At 45.8% G+C, this 19,148-nt stretch overlaps 1 protein-coding gene across 12 annotated transcripts in view; it reads right to left on the reverse strand.

Annotated features, from left to right (window-relative positions):
• ADGRB1 (adhesion G protein-coupled receptor B1) overlaps nt 1–19,148 on the reverse strand; it is a 366,154-nt gene that overhangs the window by 33,881 nt on the left and 313,125 nt on the right. For 6 of the 12 annotated variants that reach the window (XM_043539002.1, XM_037891907.2, XM_043538999.1 and 3 more), the window contains 3 exons: nt 16,036–16,102; nt 9,151–9,236; nt 2,383–2,481 (listed from right to left, as the gene is read on the reverse strand). In XM_043539002.1, the coding sequence (XP_043394937.1) occupies nt 2,383–2,481; nt 9,151–9,236; nt 16,036–16,102 (252 nt within the window). The remainder of the gene's footprint in view (nt 1–2,382; nt 2,482–9,150; nt 9,237–16,035; nt 16,103–19,148) is intronic. The other 6 variants (XM_043539007.1, XM_043539005.1, XM_043539006.1 and 3 more) reach the window with 1 other exon arrangement.

The raw sequence follows: 19,148 nt of genomic DNA on the forward strand, positions 1-19,148 counted from the left end.
ATGCCTATTTCTCTGCCTCCTCCTCACTCTGATGGACAGGTGTTTTCATGACTCAGCTGTCAGAGTACTGTAACTTCCCAAAGCCAAGCAAATGGAGACCCTACTGTGTATTTTCATGCACCATCATCCCAGATGCACTCTGCTCTCCAGGGGGCCTTCTGGTCTGACAGGTGATGCCTGTGCCAGACTGAAACATTGAAATAACAAGGCACGGCTATTCCTTCTCTGCCTTTCTCCACCAACCACCGCAGTCACTGCTATAGTCTGTGTCAGAGAGGAGCCAAATCTAGATCTGTCCCATGCAATTTTCATCCAAAGGCCACAATATCAAAGGGCAAAGCTAGCCCCAAACCTGGCATTAATGACTTGAATGCTCATCAATAATGAAATATTGATACCAACAAGAGGCATGGTCAGCTACTCCAGGACTTTGCCTCGTTAACAGCCTTGTTTGCAAGTGATTTGGCATGGGCAAAATGATAATAATGAACCGCAGAACCAAGTGGATGATGGGAGTGGGGTCGGGGCCAACTATACAAATTCTTCTTCAGGTGCTCAGATGTCCTTTATCAAAGGCAAGATCACAGCAAACAAAATCTTGCACTGAAATTTACTGATTTTGTTATTCTGTTGCCAGGGAAACAAGGCGTATATACATTCTTTTACTAAGTCCCTTCTGATACTTATCAAATCAATTAAGTAAAACGAGAAGCTCTCAGGCTCAGTAGGAGATGGTGATTTCCAACTGCCCTGTAAAGCCATTTTTAAAAATTTGAAAATGAATTAGATCATGATTTTGTAAAGGAACACTGTCAAGTAGAATAGGACAATATATTCAAATTTGTTTAAAAAAAGGAGTGTGGCTTACAAAACTTAATATGAATTACATTTTTATTCCATGAAATATATCATTTTTATTAATGATCATATTTTTTGCTAGAATTAAACATTCCTCCTCAGTGATCGGAAACTGAAATGCAACAATGTCATGCTAATTCACAAAAATTGGCACGTGAGACTCACTAGAAACACACAAGTGTCACACCAGTGCAGTTTCACCATCCAAGCTGGTGAACAAAGTAACACAGGATCAACAATGAAAAGTAAATATGATTTTTTTAATCCTCAGTTTCAAAAATCTAAACAGTCAATAGAGTTGATTGAAATTTTTCATTCAAATTATTTTGAAGAAATTTTGTCATTTTTCAAAAATGAAAATTTTCAGAAAACCTTTTTGATTTCTTGAAATTTTTCAGTTTTTCAAAGTTTTTCAGCAAAAAACTTCACTTTTTTTGGTTCGTGTTTTCCATTCAAAATTTTGATTGGTTAGTTTAGTCAAATGATGGGGACTTTTCAAAATCAAAACCATTCATTTTTGAAAAAAAAATCATTTCAAAATCGAAACATTTGACTTTTGACAATTACAATCAAAATGAAAAAAAAAAAACAAAACAAAACCAAAGCTGAAAATAGCATTCCACAGAAACTTTCAAAAAACAAAATCCTGATCCATTAAAAAAACAGCAGAACAAAAACATCCCTGAGTTCAAGATTTTTTAAAATTTCAACCAGCTCCAGTTAGTATCAAAATTATGGCATTTAACAATATTTTATGTTGTAACTTGACAGTGTCCCTTGAACCAAAGGCATCTAAATCCAGTTCAAACTGCCCCCTGCTTCTATAAGACTCTGTGCCGAAGAACATGCAGCGAACCAGGGGCTCTGTCCTTCGAGGGGATGTGTACTCTTGCATGATCCAGAAAAACACTTAGTCTTGATTCAACAAAGACTTCAGTACATGCTTAATTTTAAGTAGTCTGTCCCACTGAAGTCAATGGGACTGAAGCACATGCTTAAGTGCTTTACTAAACTGGGGCCTAAGGGCTTGAGCCTGGGAAGTCCTATGGCCTGTGTTAGGAGACCAGCCTAGATGATCACAGTGGTCCCTTCTGGATTTAATTTGTGCATCGATGAGCTATTAAAGTCAATGGGAGTGTTGCCATCAGGAGTCAAGCCCCAAGTGCTACGTTGAATTTGGGGCTGTAGATATATGGTCAACTTTAAGCACGTGATAGTCCCATTGACTTCAGTGGGGCTAGTCACCTGCATTACTTTAAGCACATACCGAAGTGTTTTGCTGGAATGCTCTGCGCCCGGTAGGGTCCAGTCTACCCTAGGACTTTAACTCTTGCAGGCCTTGTACCAGGGACATTTCAGGAAGCCTACACTTCTAACTTCTTATGGCCCAAGGGGATGGGAAGGCGGGGGGGGGGGGTGGGACATGGGGAGAGAAAACAAACAGGGAATAAAATGAAAGAGGGAAATCAAATAAAGAAAGCGAGAAAGAAAGAAAGAAAAGAAGTTGAAATTAGAGGAACTAACATGGCGTTACTGGTGGCTGTGGCCGAAACTTCTGCGGAAGAAACTACTCCACACTTGGAACATTTGAGCGTCATGCCGTAAAGAGGCACTGCCATCTGACTGCAATTAAAATCAAAAGACTGAAACAAAACAAAACACTTTGCTTGTGAACACAAACGAAGAAAGGAACAGAAGAGAAAAGGAAAAAAAGGAACCAACCAGCCACACCACACCCAGTTTGAGCAAGGAGATCAAAAGCCCGGAAGGAATAAAACTCTCGTCTGTGTCATTCCAGATGCAGGGAGCCAAGTCAAGAGCTGTGCTGGTGCACTGGTGTGGGTGGAATCGTGCTGGGAAAGGTTCTGCCGGGCTCAGGGCGACCCTCTGGTGCCGCCATTAGTGGTGACCTTTTACTGCATGTTTTTATTACCCTCCCAGGCCTGCTTGCATGTTTTTGACCTTGAGAATATTTTCTCTCCCCCTCTGTCCTTTGTGTCGTTTTTGCGCCTGGGCCCGGCTGCGGCGTGTTGCACTTGAAAGGCAAGAAGTAGGGCTGGTGGGACCAGCGCTGTGTTGGCTGATTTTGTTTGATGAAGCAGAGGGAGGCGTAGTTGAGATGCTTTTTCCGCTGTCCCTTCTGCGCTAGCTCAGCCAGCAGGCAAAATGCCTTAGAACCATAGAGTATCAGGGTTGGAAGGGACCTCAGGAGGTCATCCAGTCCAACCCCCTGCTCAAAGCAGGACCAATCCCCTACCTTCCTAGCAGCAGATGGTGACAGGAAAGAAACAAATCATTAGTGACTCAGGGCCAGATTTATAAAGGTATGCAGAGGCCTAACCATGCCTAGCAGAATTTTCAAAAGCACCTAGGCACCAAGTTCCCATTGAAATTAATGGTGCCTAGGCACTTCTGAAAATTCCACTAGGCACCTATCTGCATTTTTAGATACCTAAATACTTTAAAAATCTGGCCCTTAGTCCCTGATTCAGCAAAGCAAAGAAGTCCATGGTTATGTTTAAACACATGCTTAAATCCTATCGACTTCAATGGGTCTTAAGCATGTACTTCACATTAAATGCTTTGCCGTTTAAATGCTTTGCGGAATAGAGATCGGATTACTGATGTGTGTAAGGTTAACCATGTGCTTAAGAACTTTGCTGATTCAGGGCCTAAATCCTTCCATAAAGGGAGATGGAACTGCAGGTCTCACCCGGTTGTTTTCTTGCCTCCAGCAAGGATCCTCTTTTAGGAGTCGTCAACGCCTAGCTCTGGGCCTTGCTCATAAAAAGGACGTGTCTGCACAGAAGCTGGGGGTGGGGGGTGTAATTCCCAGCAAGGATAGAGGTACACATGCTAGCTCACATCAAGCTAGTGCACTAATAAAAGCTGGGTAGCCATGGTGGCCTAGGTGGCAGTGGCTCTGGCTAGTGGCCCGAGTACATAACTAGGATCTCAGACAGGACTGTAGTCGGGCGGCTAGCCTGAGCCACCGTGCCCATGCCGCAATTTTTAGTGTGCCAGCTCAGTCAGACCTAGTGTGTGAACTTCTACCCAAGCTGGGCATTACACTTCCCAGCTGCTGTGCAGACATCCCATACAGTGTAGGCAATTATACATCCCAGCTGTTCTGTCCATGTATCCAGAGAGTGATGGCACTAGCCTGAGAGACAGGTATTTGAGGGCACACACAGAGGTTTGGACACAACACCTGGATTTAATAAAGCCAATAAAATTGCTTAACAGCAGAGAGGGTGTTATCTCACTGGCAAGAGACAGCATGGTATTCACACCCAGTGGCTTGGATTGCACCACTGGTGAGAGGCAGTTAGCTAATTCCAAATGCAAAGTGTTTGCAAACCCACTTTGCCTTGAAGGTGGACTAGACAAATGTCTTTCCCTAGCTTTTATAACTCTATATTCAGTCTAAAATACAACAAAGCACATCACTGTGAAAACCAGCATAGTATTTATGGTAAAAAAAAGCAATGAGGAGTCCGGTGGCACCTTAAAGACTAACAGATGTAAATCTGTTAGTCTTTAAGGTGCCACCGGACTCCTCGTTGTTTTTGCAGATACAGACTAACACGGCTATCCTTTAGTATTTATGGTGTGTCCAATGGTCACATGGGCTTATTACTTAAAAGGTTACTGGACCGTTTTTAATCAGCTGGTATAACATAAGCCATTACTTCCTTCAGAAATAATGACTTGTAGCTAAGGTATCTCACAGCTATCACAGCCTTGAGACAGAGAGAAAATTAGCTCCTGGCTCCATTGGGTGTGGGTGTATAAATATAAGCATGTCTTCTAGAAAGTGTGCTCCAAATTCATGGATAGGGTAAATCCTGTGAAATTGATGGAGTCGCACCAGGCATAAATTTGGCACTGTGTGTGCCTTGCTGAGACACATCCACTGAATGACCCTTGAAAAGGTGCTTTCTCCCCAGATTTCCATTGTGGGCCACAAGCAACAGGGAACTGTAAGGAGTAAAAAATGCAAGATCTAACAAGACATTTGATGGGAACCTCTGCTAGGAAGGACATAAACGTAAGTGACAACACATCAGCTAGAGGTGGAAAGAGGTCTGCTGTCATGTGTGCACGCACAGCTGGGGCGAGTAAACACAGAGACAGGTGGTTCATATTCTGGTGTGTGTTTTGTGAGAGAGGGGCTGATTGTGTAGTCCACATGTGTCTATTGTTGGGGGGGGAAGTATGTGCAGTACAGCAAAGGAAATAATCATAGTGAATAGTGAATTTAGCTTCTTTTTCTGCTTGCTAAAAGACCACAAGCTCTTCCAGAGTATCCATGAGGGCCTGGATTGTGATGCATTTATTGACTAGTACCTGAAGCCGTGAGTAGCCTGACTGATTTCAGTGCCACTGTACAGGAATCAAAATCTGATCCCATTTTAATTTATTTGACATCTTTACAATTGTTTTGCTCGATACTCTGACAGCAGATACTCACAATTCAAGCTGTGTTGTGCCTGGACACAGGACCACACACCGATAAAACCCAACTGCTGAACGTCTGCGGCAAGTGACTGCAAAAGGGATAAGACTGGCCATAGGGAACCGATTGACAATGTGGTGTGAGCATTCACTGAAAACGTGATATATTGTTTTCCCCAGCTCTAGTGCACAGTGTGTTGAAGTACATGCGCAGCCTGATTGTGCGCATTGATCTGGCTATCTATATATCTGCACTCATGGTTGTGCTATCAGGCCCCGATCCTCAAAGGTACAGAGGTGCCTAACCCCCTTTGAAATCACTGAAATCAGTGGGAGTTAGGTGCTTCAATATCATTGCAGATCTGGACCTAAGCGCCTATGTGTGTGGTATGCGGGTGAGGTCATTACCGTGAGAAAGTCGACATTTGCCAACAATATTGACATAATAATCACAGTTATTTCCTGTTCTAAGTATAGGGGAAAAACCGGTTGTATCTCAGATATCATTGTATGGTGATTGTTGACTTGTTAATGAGAACTACTGTAGGTTAGGGATTGTTTTGGGCTCATTATAGTGTCACATAGCTTTCTCTCCTACAGCAAACCATACTTCTTGCCTCTGCTATAAGAGAAACAGAATACACTGGCTATACCAGTTCCCCTCCAGTGCCCAAACACAAAGATCTCCAGTGCAGTTACTTGTCTTGATGGTCTCCAGAATTACCTTCCAACACAGCTCCCAAGCCCAGACTGTAAGCGGCTGGCTAGATGTGACACAGTTCCCTGAGGCATTTCAGGGTTCTCAATGGGTGTGTTTCAAAAGGAGAATGAAATTGGCAAAATCATTTAACACAGAGAACGTTTAAAATCACTGCACGCACACACGCACACATGGAAACGAAAGAGGATAAAAGAAGAGAAAGGGGGGAACAACAAAGAACATCAGAAAAAAAGGGTGTTTGTCTTTGTCAGTTTTGTTTTCAAAGTATAACTTTCAGTATGATCAATAACCAGCTGGTATCTTTTAAATACGGACTTTGGGGTGTTTTTTGCTCAGAGAGAGAGAACGTGAGACAATAACCCTCTCCTCTGCTAATCCAATCAATGACTTATCTGAACATTCACCTTCAAGTGTAGTTATCTGGCTACAGACTCTTGTTTGGGGTTAAAGTATTTTCTCTAGTTCTTTCTTTGGAGAGGAGGCAATAAAGCCCCCCCTTTTAGCAGCAGCAGTGTGAGGCAGTACACTGAAGGTTACGCCCAGGTCCCTCTTTTCCAGCCAGCAATAAGGGATGGTGCAATTGCAGTCTTTCCCTCTGTTATACTGGTGTAAAGCCACTGATGTCAACAATTTATGCTGGCGTGAGAGAAGAATCAGGGGCCTGATCCTCAGCTGTCACTTATCAGCCTAGCTCTCAATAACAATATTTTTAAAGAAACGCACTGACTCCCCGCCCAGAGGAATTATCCTCCAGCAAACAGCATGACTGGAGGTTTTAACATCCCTGCTCTTTGCCTCCCTTCTCTGCCACCTTTCTTCCCAAAGTAAAGCCAGAAAAAAGGTGCTTATGCAAATAATCAACAGGGCTGTCTAACTGGAAAGACTGTCCTTGCAGGCAGGTTGCCAGAGAACGTCTCACCTCATTTCACCGATGACCTATTCCATTTGGGAGCCTCAATAGCTTGAATCAAAAAGTCATTTTTTAAAAAATCCTGTTATTCCTTGGTGAGGATTAAAAGCCCTCCATTGCACCCGTGTGAGTCAGGCATAACGCCATTAGCCGCTGACTGCAGCTGAGTTACAAGAGTAGAATCTGTATTCTCGCTGTATTTTTCACCACTGCAACGCCACTGACATTTTAAGGCATCTTCAGGCCCAAGAATCCTGTAAAATCCTTTGATTTGGAAGGGAGCTAACTGCACGGTGAATCAATGGTAAAGATCATGGAACTTGCACCAATTCCACTGAAATTAACACTTAGTGATCATGGCACCTGGTACCTGCTTACTGGTATACAATGAACGACAAGCTGATGGTTTGGAGAGAAAAGGTGGGTGAAGGAATATCTTTTACTGGACAACCTTCTGCTGGGGAGAGAGACAGACCTGAAGAAGAGCTCTGTGTGGCCCGAAAGCTTGTCTCTCTCACCAACAGACGTTGGTCCTATAAAAGATATTCCCTCACTCACCTTGTCTCTCTTATATTCTGGGACTGACATGGCTACAGGAACACTGCTAAGCTGATGGTTTAACAGCCTTCAAGATTAATGTCCTTCCCTGACAGAATAAGGACAGCAGCACCTCTCCGCCCACATTGCTCTGTGTCTCTGACTTCTGGGGAGTGGGGGGGTGGGGGGGGGCAGGGAGTGTGCCTGGCGAGCTCACACTCCACGGCCCATGGACTTGTTGGCCTCGCTGGTCTTCAGTACTACAACCAGGAGTAAAAGTCAAGACCCTTGACTCTTTCAATGGTGCCTAATTCACTAGATCCCAGTGGATCTCAGGCAATGACCATCATTTATGAGCCCTGATTTATCCACCTCTACAATGGATATGTTAATGTGGCATCTACTTAATTCCCAGGGCTGCAGATATAGTCAATCTTGTACCTTTCCCACCCACCCCTTGTGAATCCAGTTGCCTCCTCTCTCAAGTATTTACAATAGGCTCATCACTGTGGTATTTAGGCACCAACACTCTTGCCCCCTTGCTGCAAGCGACATTTTCAAAACTACAATGGCACCTCGGATGGTAAATCAGAGACCATCAGCCGACAGCAATGCAGGAATGGAGGTGGGCGTTTGTGCTCCTCACTGGAAGTACTGGAAGGATAGGGGGCAGACAGTCTGTACATGAAGGGCACAGGTAGGGCTGCAGGGTTTGGTGTGTTTACATTATCAGAGGCACTGCGTTGCACTGCTTTACTTCTGACCTGGTTTTAGACAGACTCTCTGGAGACTATGGGCTGTTTTCTGGCCCCTTCCTTGAAGTCTGAGAGGTAGCACAGGCTGCAAGTCTGGCCCGGATGCTGCCTTGCGTGTGTGAACTAACTCGTCACAAGGGAAAAAATGGCCCAACTGAAGCCAGTGGGACAAATCTGATTGTCTGCAGCGGAAGCAGGGATTGGTTCTAAGCCAGCCAAGCGCTGGCATGGTATTTAGGGCTCTGTCTGGCAGCCCACAGCGATACCCCCTGAAATCAGTGAGTAAGGGCTGTGGGAGCTGGCTCCCAAAGAAATCGAAATGCCTTTCAAAACAAAACCAGGGGGAACTGCAGTGTAAACAGCCTCTGGGATACCAGTCTCGCTCTATCATTCTCTCTGCCTCTCTCTCTCCAACATGGCATCTGCCCAGCCCTACACATATGTGCACTCAGAAAGCCAGCAGGGCCCATTTCTGTGAGGCCCTGAGCACCCTCATTTTGGCAGGTGTTGAGGGTGCTCAGCACTCTACAGGATGCATCCTCCTTGCTTTTATTCCCCCGGCACCTCTCCCCAGCTTGCGCCACGCGCCACGCACTCACGTCCTTCTCCTAGCCAGCTGGTGTCGCAGGGAGTTAGCACTAAGCGAGGCTCTTCCTAATCTTTGCTGGGATACGTCAGCCTGGGCCTGAACGTCTGACCCCCGTGCGTGCTAACACAATGCTGCGTCTCACATCTTTTGTCTCTGCTGCACCCAGCGGCAGAGCAAAAAGATGATGCTTCTGTTGTTGTTTCAAATCGGTCTTTTTCTGCATGTGGGTTTTTTTCCAGTCCGTCTTTCCGCTCTCTGTCTGGTTATTGATCATGGCATTTTTTATTTTCATTCTTTGCTTAGATGTATTGATAAGGCATACCCTGCCCGTTCCTTCAGTTTCTTATCTGTTATCCCATCTTTGGATACAAGTTTGTTAAAAACCAGAATGCCAATAACCATGTTCACCTGTTGAAAGAAAAATAACAGGTTTGTTTTTAAACAGCTCAGGATGGACTCAATAACACAAAAACGTTTGGTAAGGTTGGCACATGAACATCTGCTCCAGCTGACCAGTAGTCATCCCCTTACCAGACCCTCTTTCACCCCCCCCACCAGGCCAGTGGGTTTAGCAATACCCAGTGTAGCTGCCTGCAGATCTGAGAGGTCACTGTGACTCAGGACAAGATTGCAAAGCGGTCAGATCATTGCACGAGCATTTGAAGCCTAATGGGCTTTGGGTGACGAACGCTCAGAGTCTAGAAATGAAAACACAGGCAGCCAAATTAGCAGGGCAGTTCTGGGGACTGCATGAAGAAAAAGGCAAATGGGAGAGGAGTCAGGGGCTGGGTTTCAGGGGCTTTTCAGCATCACCGACACAAGCTAAAGGAGCTGCTGCAGCAATGGCAAGGTGAGACCATGCAGTGCTGAGAGTCTGCCATTCTCACCGCCCTGTGGTTCTGCTCAAACGAACTCTGAGACGTGGCAAAAGCAGCCACATTCAGGGCAAGGGGGCATGGCAATTACATAGCTACCTTAGCCTTGCGTTGGCTTTGGGGGATGGTGCAGTTGCCAAGGGTGGAGCCTGTGCTAGCCATCTGTTTCCAAGAGGTGTTAGAGCAGCGGTTCTCAACCTGCAGCCCAATCAGCACAGAGCTGCGGCCCATGTGACATCCTCAGGGCCATACAGGCAGTATTGGACCCGGCCCACAATGGTAAATAGGTTGAGAACCACTGCCTTAGAGGATGAGTCCTGCCTTGAGTGCAGGGAACGGATCTATTGAGGTCTCTTCCCCTCCTACACATCTATGAGAGGGAACCACATGGTCATTTGGCATGATTGGTCAGGCTCAGAACAGACCTCTGCTGACCACACTCAGAGCTGTGGGCATACAGCATTGCGGTGCGTGTGTTTCCACTTCTCTTTTATCTGGAGAGTTCAGACCACTTATAAAAGCATGAATTAATGTGTGTGCTGATCAGACATATGGGGAAACCGTGACCGAAGCAACAAGGACCTCCTGGAGTTCAGATCTCACAAGGTGAAGCCAACTCCCTTCGCGGTCCTGAATGCACAGCAGGACTCACTGCTAAAAGCTGCATTTCTGCAGACACCACGGGGCTTTCAGCATGCGGTACGGGGATGTGAATGTGCCACCGTCACACAGGTATCACTCAGGTCACAAGAAAATGCATTAAGGGGACAGGAAAGGAGGCCGCAACCATGGTGGAAAAATGACACGATCCAGATTTTGTTGCCATGGTGTTCTAATACTATTCTGCAGCTCCCCACATGCTCAGGTTAGAAATCCCACACGTGGGGCTTTTCAGGAATGGAGGGCCGAGTCCAGAAGAGATGTGCAAAGGGGGGCTAGTTGCACATTGGCATGCGAGGGGGAGTCTAAGTCTAGTGGCGTCTGAGGGGACATCTACACTGCAGTCGGCAGGTGTGATTGCTGCTCCCTTGAATAACAACAGCAGTGAGGCACGGCAGCATGGGCGGCAGCTACCTGCGTATATATCGAGCCCTGGGCTAAATCAAAGCTAGCTCAGGTATATCTCCGTGTGCTGCAATCACACCTCCTGACTGCAATGGAGACATACCCTGAGCGCATGTCTAGAGGCAGGCTATGCTGGTGTACAGAGCACACTGCGGGGCACGAAGAAGATGTACATCACACGGCCTAACCCACCCTACAGTCTCCTTCAGACGTTCTGAGACTTAGAATCACCTCTGCATTTGACCCACTGGCTTCAGCAGGAGCAAGAAGAAGCTCACTGAAGGGACCTCACGGCTGGGAACGAACCAAGAAGCTCCGAGGGGCGCTTTTAAAATGTCGCCTGCATAGTCCCACCCTCCTACTCTAGCCAATGGAATTGCTCAGCACCAGGCAGTCTCCAGCTCTGGATTTATTTCCTAGAGACCCTGCTAGTGGCACAGAAGGCCAAATGAGGCATTTGGGGCTTTCTAGGGTAGACAATATAGGGTCATTCAAAAACAGTCCTAAAAGCCGACTGCCTCAGGCCAGTTTCCACCTAAAGGCATCAAATCCACAGGCTAAAAGAAAATCTTTCAGGGTTTTCAGCTAAAAGGAGTAGAAGGGAGAAAAGTCTGTTTGGCCTGAATCCACTTGCCTAAATCCATTAATCTGTAAAGAAAAGAGAGGGCTGTTTTCATTGATTTCCAGTTGATCCAATAGCACCGTCCAATGATGTGAGCTAACAGTCCATTAAATAAAAGCCTGCTTTGGTTACTCGGGGAAGCAGTCCCATCCAGGCCTGCTGGTCTGCTCGTGTCAGTACAGGAGGCAGAATCTGGAGTGGTCGGACCTGATTCTCTCCTGCCTGGAGCCTTGCATGTAAATGATACAGGCAACCTTGTCCTTGCATTCTGCCATGGCAGCCCCTGACAGTCGCGTGGCACTGGTGTAAATGACAGCACCGGGGGCACGGAAGAGGAGAATCAGGAGTTTCTTTTTCTGAGCTAGGAAACTACCAAAAAAGCCGAGAAAAAGTCGACCAGAGGTGAGTTAGCTGCATCCCAAGAACCTAAACCACACTGGGACTGTGCTCCCAAACGTTGCTAAGAATGGGAAATTACATTTGGGCCTGGATCTTGTTTGGCTAGTATCCACCATGAGCTAGTTTAAATGATCATAGAATCATATCATAGAATCATAGAATATCAGCGTTGGAAGGGACCTCAGGAGGTATCTAGTCCAACCCCTGCTCAAAGCAGGACCAATCCCCAACTAAATCATCCCAGCCAGGGCTTTGTCAAGCCTGACCTGAAAAATATCTAAGGAAGGAGATTCCACCACCTCCCTGGGTAAATGATGGGGGAAGCCCAAGCCCTGGTACAGCTACAGCTTTGGCTCTAGCGGAGCAAGCAGGGACCAGTCAGTATAAGAACGTGGGTGAACCGCAGTCTGATCTCTTTTGCTATCGGTTATTTACTTTTCCTCCCCTTGAGGAAACTGCTGTTGGGGTTGGATCAGCTGCTGGGTCACCTGATTCTGTTCCACAGATATTAATAAAATCCAAAACCACTGGGTGCGACTGGCCGTGAGAAAACTCTGATGACCCAGAGCCACTCTGAGCAGTACAGCCAAAGATCTCTGCAGGAAATCGATCGCTGGCTGAGCACAGCACTGTGGGTGTTTTCTGCCTGCTGTACCTACTTGGTCTACTAGTGTGTGTCCCCAGCATGTCAATAGGTGCGAATTGCCTGACAAGTGTAAGGAGTGTATTCTGCCTGAAACACAGCTGGTATATTCAGAGCTTTCTCCCTGCTGGCGGTTGGTAACACAGCAGCGTAACAGGTACACTTCTCCTGGAAGTCGATGGAACTTTTAGCTGCAACTCAAAGGCTCATATGCAATCCCATGGCAAATCATTTCTAATCAATCGTCTCCAGAAACATCCATGTTATGTAGTGTAACTCAGTAATTGAATCAATAAAAGATATTTCAGCAAATAAAAATCATAACCGTGTTTCTTCGCAAACACGCATTGGAGTATGGCGGTGGCCTGCTTACAAAGACATCCACTCTTAATTACATGCCTCATAACTTCCCCTCTTTATCTCTGGGATGATGTCTAGAAGTGAATGAGCAAGTCTGAGATCCAGCCATTGAGATAACCAGAGGAAAGAAGCTGATGATTATTCTTTGTCTCATGTTAGCCAAGCTCTGAGTGTCTGCATGCAGAAATCTGCTACCACAAACCACACTTCCATGCAAGGAAGTATCATCCTAGGGTTCACCTCAGATCAGGTGAGTGAAACCGACTAACATACTGAATTTAGCTTTGGGAGCTTGGCAGGATTTTAGGCTCAGGGTCATGTCATGCCTTTGTTCTTCCATTGCTGATGTCAACGAGAGACGCATATGCAGCTGGAGATGACCCTAAGAATAGCAATGGCTATAAAGACATTTTCAAGCCTTAATATAGAGTTTGATCAAAAGAAGCAGGACAAAGGAGGGATGGTCTTGTTGTCAAAGCACAGACCTCCGACTCAGATGATTGTGGTTCAACTCCTGGTTTGGCTACAGACTGCCTGTGTGACCCTGAGCAGGTCACTTACTCTCTCTGAGCCTCAGTTTCCCATTTATAAAATAGGGAGAATACTGCTTCCTCTTTCTCCCACCCTTTGTCTGTCTATTTAGACTGTAAGTTCCTTGAGGCAGAGCCTGTCTCTCACTATGAGTGTACAGTACAATGGGTTCCTGGCTGGGGCTTCTTGGTGCTACTTTAACACCAATAGTGATAATCGGTACGTCCACATGGGGGTACAAAACCCACAGCTGGCCCAGGACAGCTGACTGGAGCTCATGGGGCTTGGGCTCTGGGGCTGAACAATCGCTGTGTAGAAGTTCAGGCTTGGATTGAAACCCGAGATCTGGGACCCTGCGAGGATCCAGCCCGAGCCCAGCCGTCTACACAGCACTTTTTAGCCACACTGCCTGAGCCTCGTGAGCAGAATTCAACTGACTTGGGTCATTTCTCTCTCTGTAGACATACCCAAAAAGAGAAACCACCTTGGGGGGCTGGAAAAGAATAAACAAGGAGAAAGGGAATGTGAACTAATGGAAGATCTACACAGCCAGAGAGAAGCCTGGAGTAATGGTGATACCTGTATTGTGAGCTCTCAGGAGCCTTGCAATATTTAGTGCTGTTCTTAAAGCCTCATTTCATGGAGTCATGTGATCACATGAGAACAGCAGCTTTGACTTGCAAGAAAGTAAATTTCTAGCTGTCATGACTGCAGGGGAAAAGACTGAAACCGTGAACCCTAAAGGCTCAAAAACTCCAAGGCAAATAAAAAGAACCTGACTTCTTGTTTCTACAAGAGACTCTCATGATTTCTGAATGCTTTGGATTGGCAGTGCTGAGGTAAACCAAACAGGGGTTTCTCTACATCATCTGGACAGTGAGGAGGCTGAATTTACAGGCCTGGCTCTTTAAAATTCCTGCTGCCCAGCAGAGAGAATGCATTGAATGCACTGAGCTCAAGAAGACACTCCCTTTCTGGAGGCCGATAAGGACAGGACTGTAGGTGGTTGGAAAGGGAGAATAATAAAAGAGATATATGGGGAAAAAGTACTATGCTTCTGTTTTCAAGTCAAAGAGAATCCCATTCTAAGAAAAACTGGAGGATTAAGTTCCCTTCCTCCCTAGTGTCTTGTTCATCAACACAGCAAAAGCAAATTGGCTGGAGGAGTGACAATGACTCCAGTTTCTCTGGATATTCCAAAAGTCACTTCCTACCCACCAGGGATGTGCATCAAGTATGGTTTAAACTTATCTTGGCCACCAAACCATATTAAAAATATGGTACAAGGGCAAGTGATTGGCTAATCTGAAAGCACTTCTTCTTCTTGTTCTTCTTCCCTGTATCCCATCAACTGGCATCAGGTCACTGTGCAAGCATCTGCCATCTTCATCTGCCCATGGAAGTATTAAGGTCCACCTGCTTGCCATCTTCTTTGATGGAATCATCCATCACTTCCTCAGCTTTCCTTGGGGCTTCTTTCCTGCCACCCACTCCTGCCATGTTATCTTCACCAGGTCTCCTTCATTTGTCCTCGGCATGTGTCCAAATCCACAAAGTCACTGCACTGACACTGTATCATACTATTATTAATTAGGATTTACTATAAGAATAATTTGCTCTACAATAAAAATGAGCTCAACTGCAACATTACTAAGTAAAGCCCAACAGATCCTGCAACCAATGAGGTATATTGTGCTGGCTAGTGTGTATATCGGTGTACCACTGCCCTCTATTGAATGTAATCTGAACTGCTCGACTGTGTGCCATAGGCCCTATACTTCTAGCAACTAAAAGAGAGTCAAATTTCCTTTTGCCTAGCTGTTAGAAGCCTATTCTAGAGCAGGATACCCTGAGTTCTATCTCCTCCATCATTATGAAATTGCATAGGGCCAGGGCACGACGCACAGTGATGTCCTAGCAGGCCACAGCTTTGTCATATTTACTCCTGTCCACATTGGATTGTCACGTAGGCCCATGCAGTGAAAAAAAGCGAAAGCTTGATTTGTAAAGGAACATCAAACATTGCTAAAATCCCCATCTCCCAGAGATTCTCCAGCACCCAGAGGGCCTTTGCAGCCCCTTTGCCTGAAAGCAGGCAAAGTAACTGGAAAGTAACCACAAATTCTCTTTATGAGCATGGTTTAATTTAGTTTAATGTAGCAGTGGATCTCCCCCATCCATGCACTCTGGATCATACTGTGAGCTGAAAGCAAAGGGGGCTTGCCTAATGAGCTGCACAGGACCTGTTCAGCACTGTCTGACCACCGATTTGAAGAGCTTCATTTAGCCTCTGAAAAAGAAAATCTCCTGCATGCACTTCCAGTCTGGAAGAGTGATCACATACACACTGGCTGTACTGGCTTAGCTTGGTCCGATCTCAATGGGGAATGGCAATTTTTAAAAGAGGTTGGCAGGATTTCCCACCACTGCCCTGCGATTCCATCCAGTTCGGGCCACAACGTGGCAGCTTTAACCAGCTTGGTTCTAAAAGGAGGCTCAGAGTTGATATGTTACATTTCAGAGCCAAATTGGTCAGCTGGTGCAAGTGGCATGCTTAGGTGCTAGTGAAATCAGCACATTTCTGGCCTCTGATATTTTTGCTTTTTCCTACAGGGTTGTTTCTCCTGAAGGGGAGATAAAAAGGAATGCAGGGGGGAAGGGAATGAGGAAGGCACGAGGGAAAAAAGAAAACTCTCAAATGAGAGTAAATACCAAAACGACTGCAGCCGCTGGTCCCACGAAGGCGTAGAGAAGGCCTCCTTCTAATGACAGCCAGCAGCTGGAAAACAAGGAGAGAGAAAAGAAGTTACCCAAGCGGCACTGTCACCCCAATGGCCAGCATCGCTGCAAAGGGGGCTTAGGCCTGAGAAAATCACAGCATGTCCCAATAATACCATACACAGAAGTTCTCCCTTGAGGCTGTTTGTTTGCTTTGTGCATTACACTTATCATGGATGGTATAACGCCACAGACTGGGCAGTACTAGTGCTGGACAAATAACTGGGGTTTTTTTTTCGGTTCACTGGCAACTCTGAAAAGTCTGAAAAAAATTCATTTCAAGTTGACCTGAAAATGAAATTTTTGGCCAATCAATAAGTCTAAGAAAATGTGTTTGGGACAGAACCGATGTTTTGTTTGACCCGGAATGTGACGCCTGAAGTTCTTTAATTTTTAAAAAGAAATTTTGAAACAAAACGTCATTTTGAATTGAAAAATGGAAATGACTCATTGAAAAAAAATGTCAAAATGAAACATTCTGACGTTTTCAGAGTCTTCGTTCTTCCCAATGCGAACAAGTCAGCAAAGCTGACAGGAATTGCTAAACATTTCAGTGTTGTTGAATCTGCATTTTTCACAGAAAAATCGTTTCAGCCAGCAAACGGCGCCCAGCCCTAATCAGTGTCATATGTTTATGTACAGTCAGTTTCATTTCCGGCTTCTCAGGGACTAGCACAAAGTAATCTAAGCTCTGTGGATTTGTCTGCAAAAAGGTGTTTGTTGAAAAATGCTTGCACTGAAGTAAAAGAAAATCCATGCCGATTCATCCCACATTCTGCAAAACCCATTTCAATATTTACAAAACCCCATGGGCCAGATTTTGCCATTGTTCTACTCAGCCGGGCGGGAGAGCAAAAAGGAGGAAACTGCCTTCACCTCACTTCCTTGCCAGAATAAGATCTGCCTGGATCTGGGGTCCAGGATGGGCACACAGTGCAGCCCTTGATCTCCGGATATTCCTGCTATGAACAAGTTGGAGGAGAGAGGCAGAGCAGGTTGGGGGAGCCTTGGCAGTATTCCCATTATTGGTCTGTACAGAGACCAGCACAGTGAGACCCGGATGTTTGATTAGGGATCCTAGATGTTCCAATACTATAAGTAATAAACAACACCTGGATTGGTGCAGGTACCAGAATTAAAGTTTCATGATTTCAAAATGTCTTTTTATTCTGAATCGGAATGAAACATTGACATTTGGAATTTCCCAGGAAAGGAAATTTTCAGAAAAATTTCATTTCAGGTCCACCAAAATGTTTTGTTTCAATTTCGACTTGTTTTTATTTGACGTTATAATTTACAATATGACAAAATAAAATTTGCAATGAAAGATCAAAACTTCTGGAGCACTTCAACCGCATCAAAATGCTTCACTCCGATGGTTTTTTTAAATGAAATTTTGCTGAAATCGACGCATTCCCACAAAACGTTTCTATTCCATCAAATCGACATTTTCTGAGGGGGATGACTGGTCTGTCGGAAAATTTTCAACCAGCTCTAATAACAATGCTAAGGTCCAAAGGGGCAGAAAGTGGCTCTCCATCAAGGGCTGCAGTAACTGACTTCCTTCTTGCGTGCAAGAGAGGGCAGGGGAAGGACTGTGACCCAAGGACGCCTGAGTCCTCGTGCCTCCCAGAGCTATACTTCGGACGATGTTGCCTACACCCTACGCTCTGCTCAATGCTGTGCCTAGAACTCAATAAAGCCCTACCTTTGGGACCTGGTTCCCAGGGCCATCTTTAAACAACGGGGAAAACGGTGATTGAACAGAGCAGCTTGGAGATGGAGGAACGCAGCGATCTGCTAAGCCGCCGGCCTGAGCGGCAGACGAGGCGGAATGCCTTTGAGTGATGGAACTGACAGTATTCAGTCCCGCGCTGCAATTAGCTGTGAGGATTCAGACTGACAAGGGCTTTTGTTCCCTTCACATCCCTGGCAGCCCCTCTCCTCCCTTAGAATATCAGGCTTTCTGAAGGGAAATTCACACATCACCAGGCATTGTCCTTCATCCTTTCTGACTGCCTGGACCACTGGATAACAGTGCCTAATTGAAGCGCTTTCGTGCAAAGCTGTCAGATGTGGTGGCTGATGGCAGAGATGTGGAGAGGGTGAGGCTGGCTTCTGCAGTGATTCCAGGCAGGAAACTCCAGAGAAGGTTGTTAGCCTAGTGCAGCGATTCTCAGCCTCTTCTGTATCAGGATCTTGGGACTCTATGAAGCCCATTAAATTAATGCAAATAGCTAACATTTCCAGAACACTTTTCACTGAAGGATCCCAAAATGCTTTACAGATAACGTACAGAGGGAATCTCTTCAATACCACTGAAATGCAGCCATATCTGGGGTAGAACAAGCCAGCATTTTAGCAGCGCACAGCAATGCCATGCAACTATTTAGAACAAGAAGTGAAAAATATCCTTTGGAGTTAGACGCTGTCAACCATTCATGAGTAGCAGTCAGACTCAGAGCAGCTGTTCCAGGCATTCCCCGAGACCACTTCATGATTTGTTATGTGTCCGATCCTTTTCTAAATTCCCCAAGAGCCGAAGGAGGCCTGAAGTGGTGCTGCGACCTTGTGCTGGCCCATTGTACAGAAGTGGATTCAACCTGTAAGTCATTTCCGGAGGCACAGCTTGTTGGCCAGAATGCAGTGGGTCTCATGCCAGCATCCCACAGCTGACATGTTTATAACAGAAGGGGTGGAGATGGGAATCTGAGCTCTGCCACAGAGGTTAATGTGGAGTGCTCCCCACCTACATTATGGCTTCTTGGTCATTGGTGAACTGCACAGGCACGGAGGCCTGGTATCGTGACACTACATGGCATGAAGCAGGACGTTGCTCAATGTCAGGCTCTTTCTCAGCACCAAGAGGAGCATTGGGACGCTAAGAAACTTGGGGGGTTCTCTCTGGGACACTTGGAAAAGTGTCCTTGAAGCCCGGCAATTGTACTTCTCTAAGCATTTGTATGCATGTGAACCCGCTGGTGAGAGTGTAACTGGTCCTCCCTCAGTGCTGATCCACAGAAGCTACGCGTTGTTGCAGCCCACAG

This window comes from Chelonia mydas, chromosome 2 (genome assembly GCF_015237465.2).
Source record: "Chelonia mydas isolate rCheMyd1 chromosome 2, rCheMyd1.pri.v2, whole genome shotgun sequence".
NCBI lineage: Eukaryota > Metazoa > Chordata > Testudines > Cheloniidae > Chelonia > Chelonia mydas.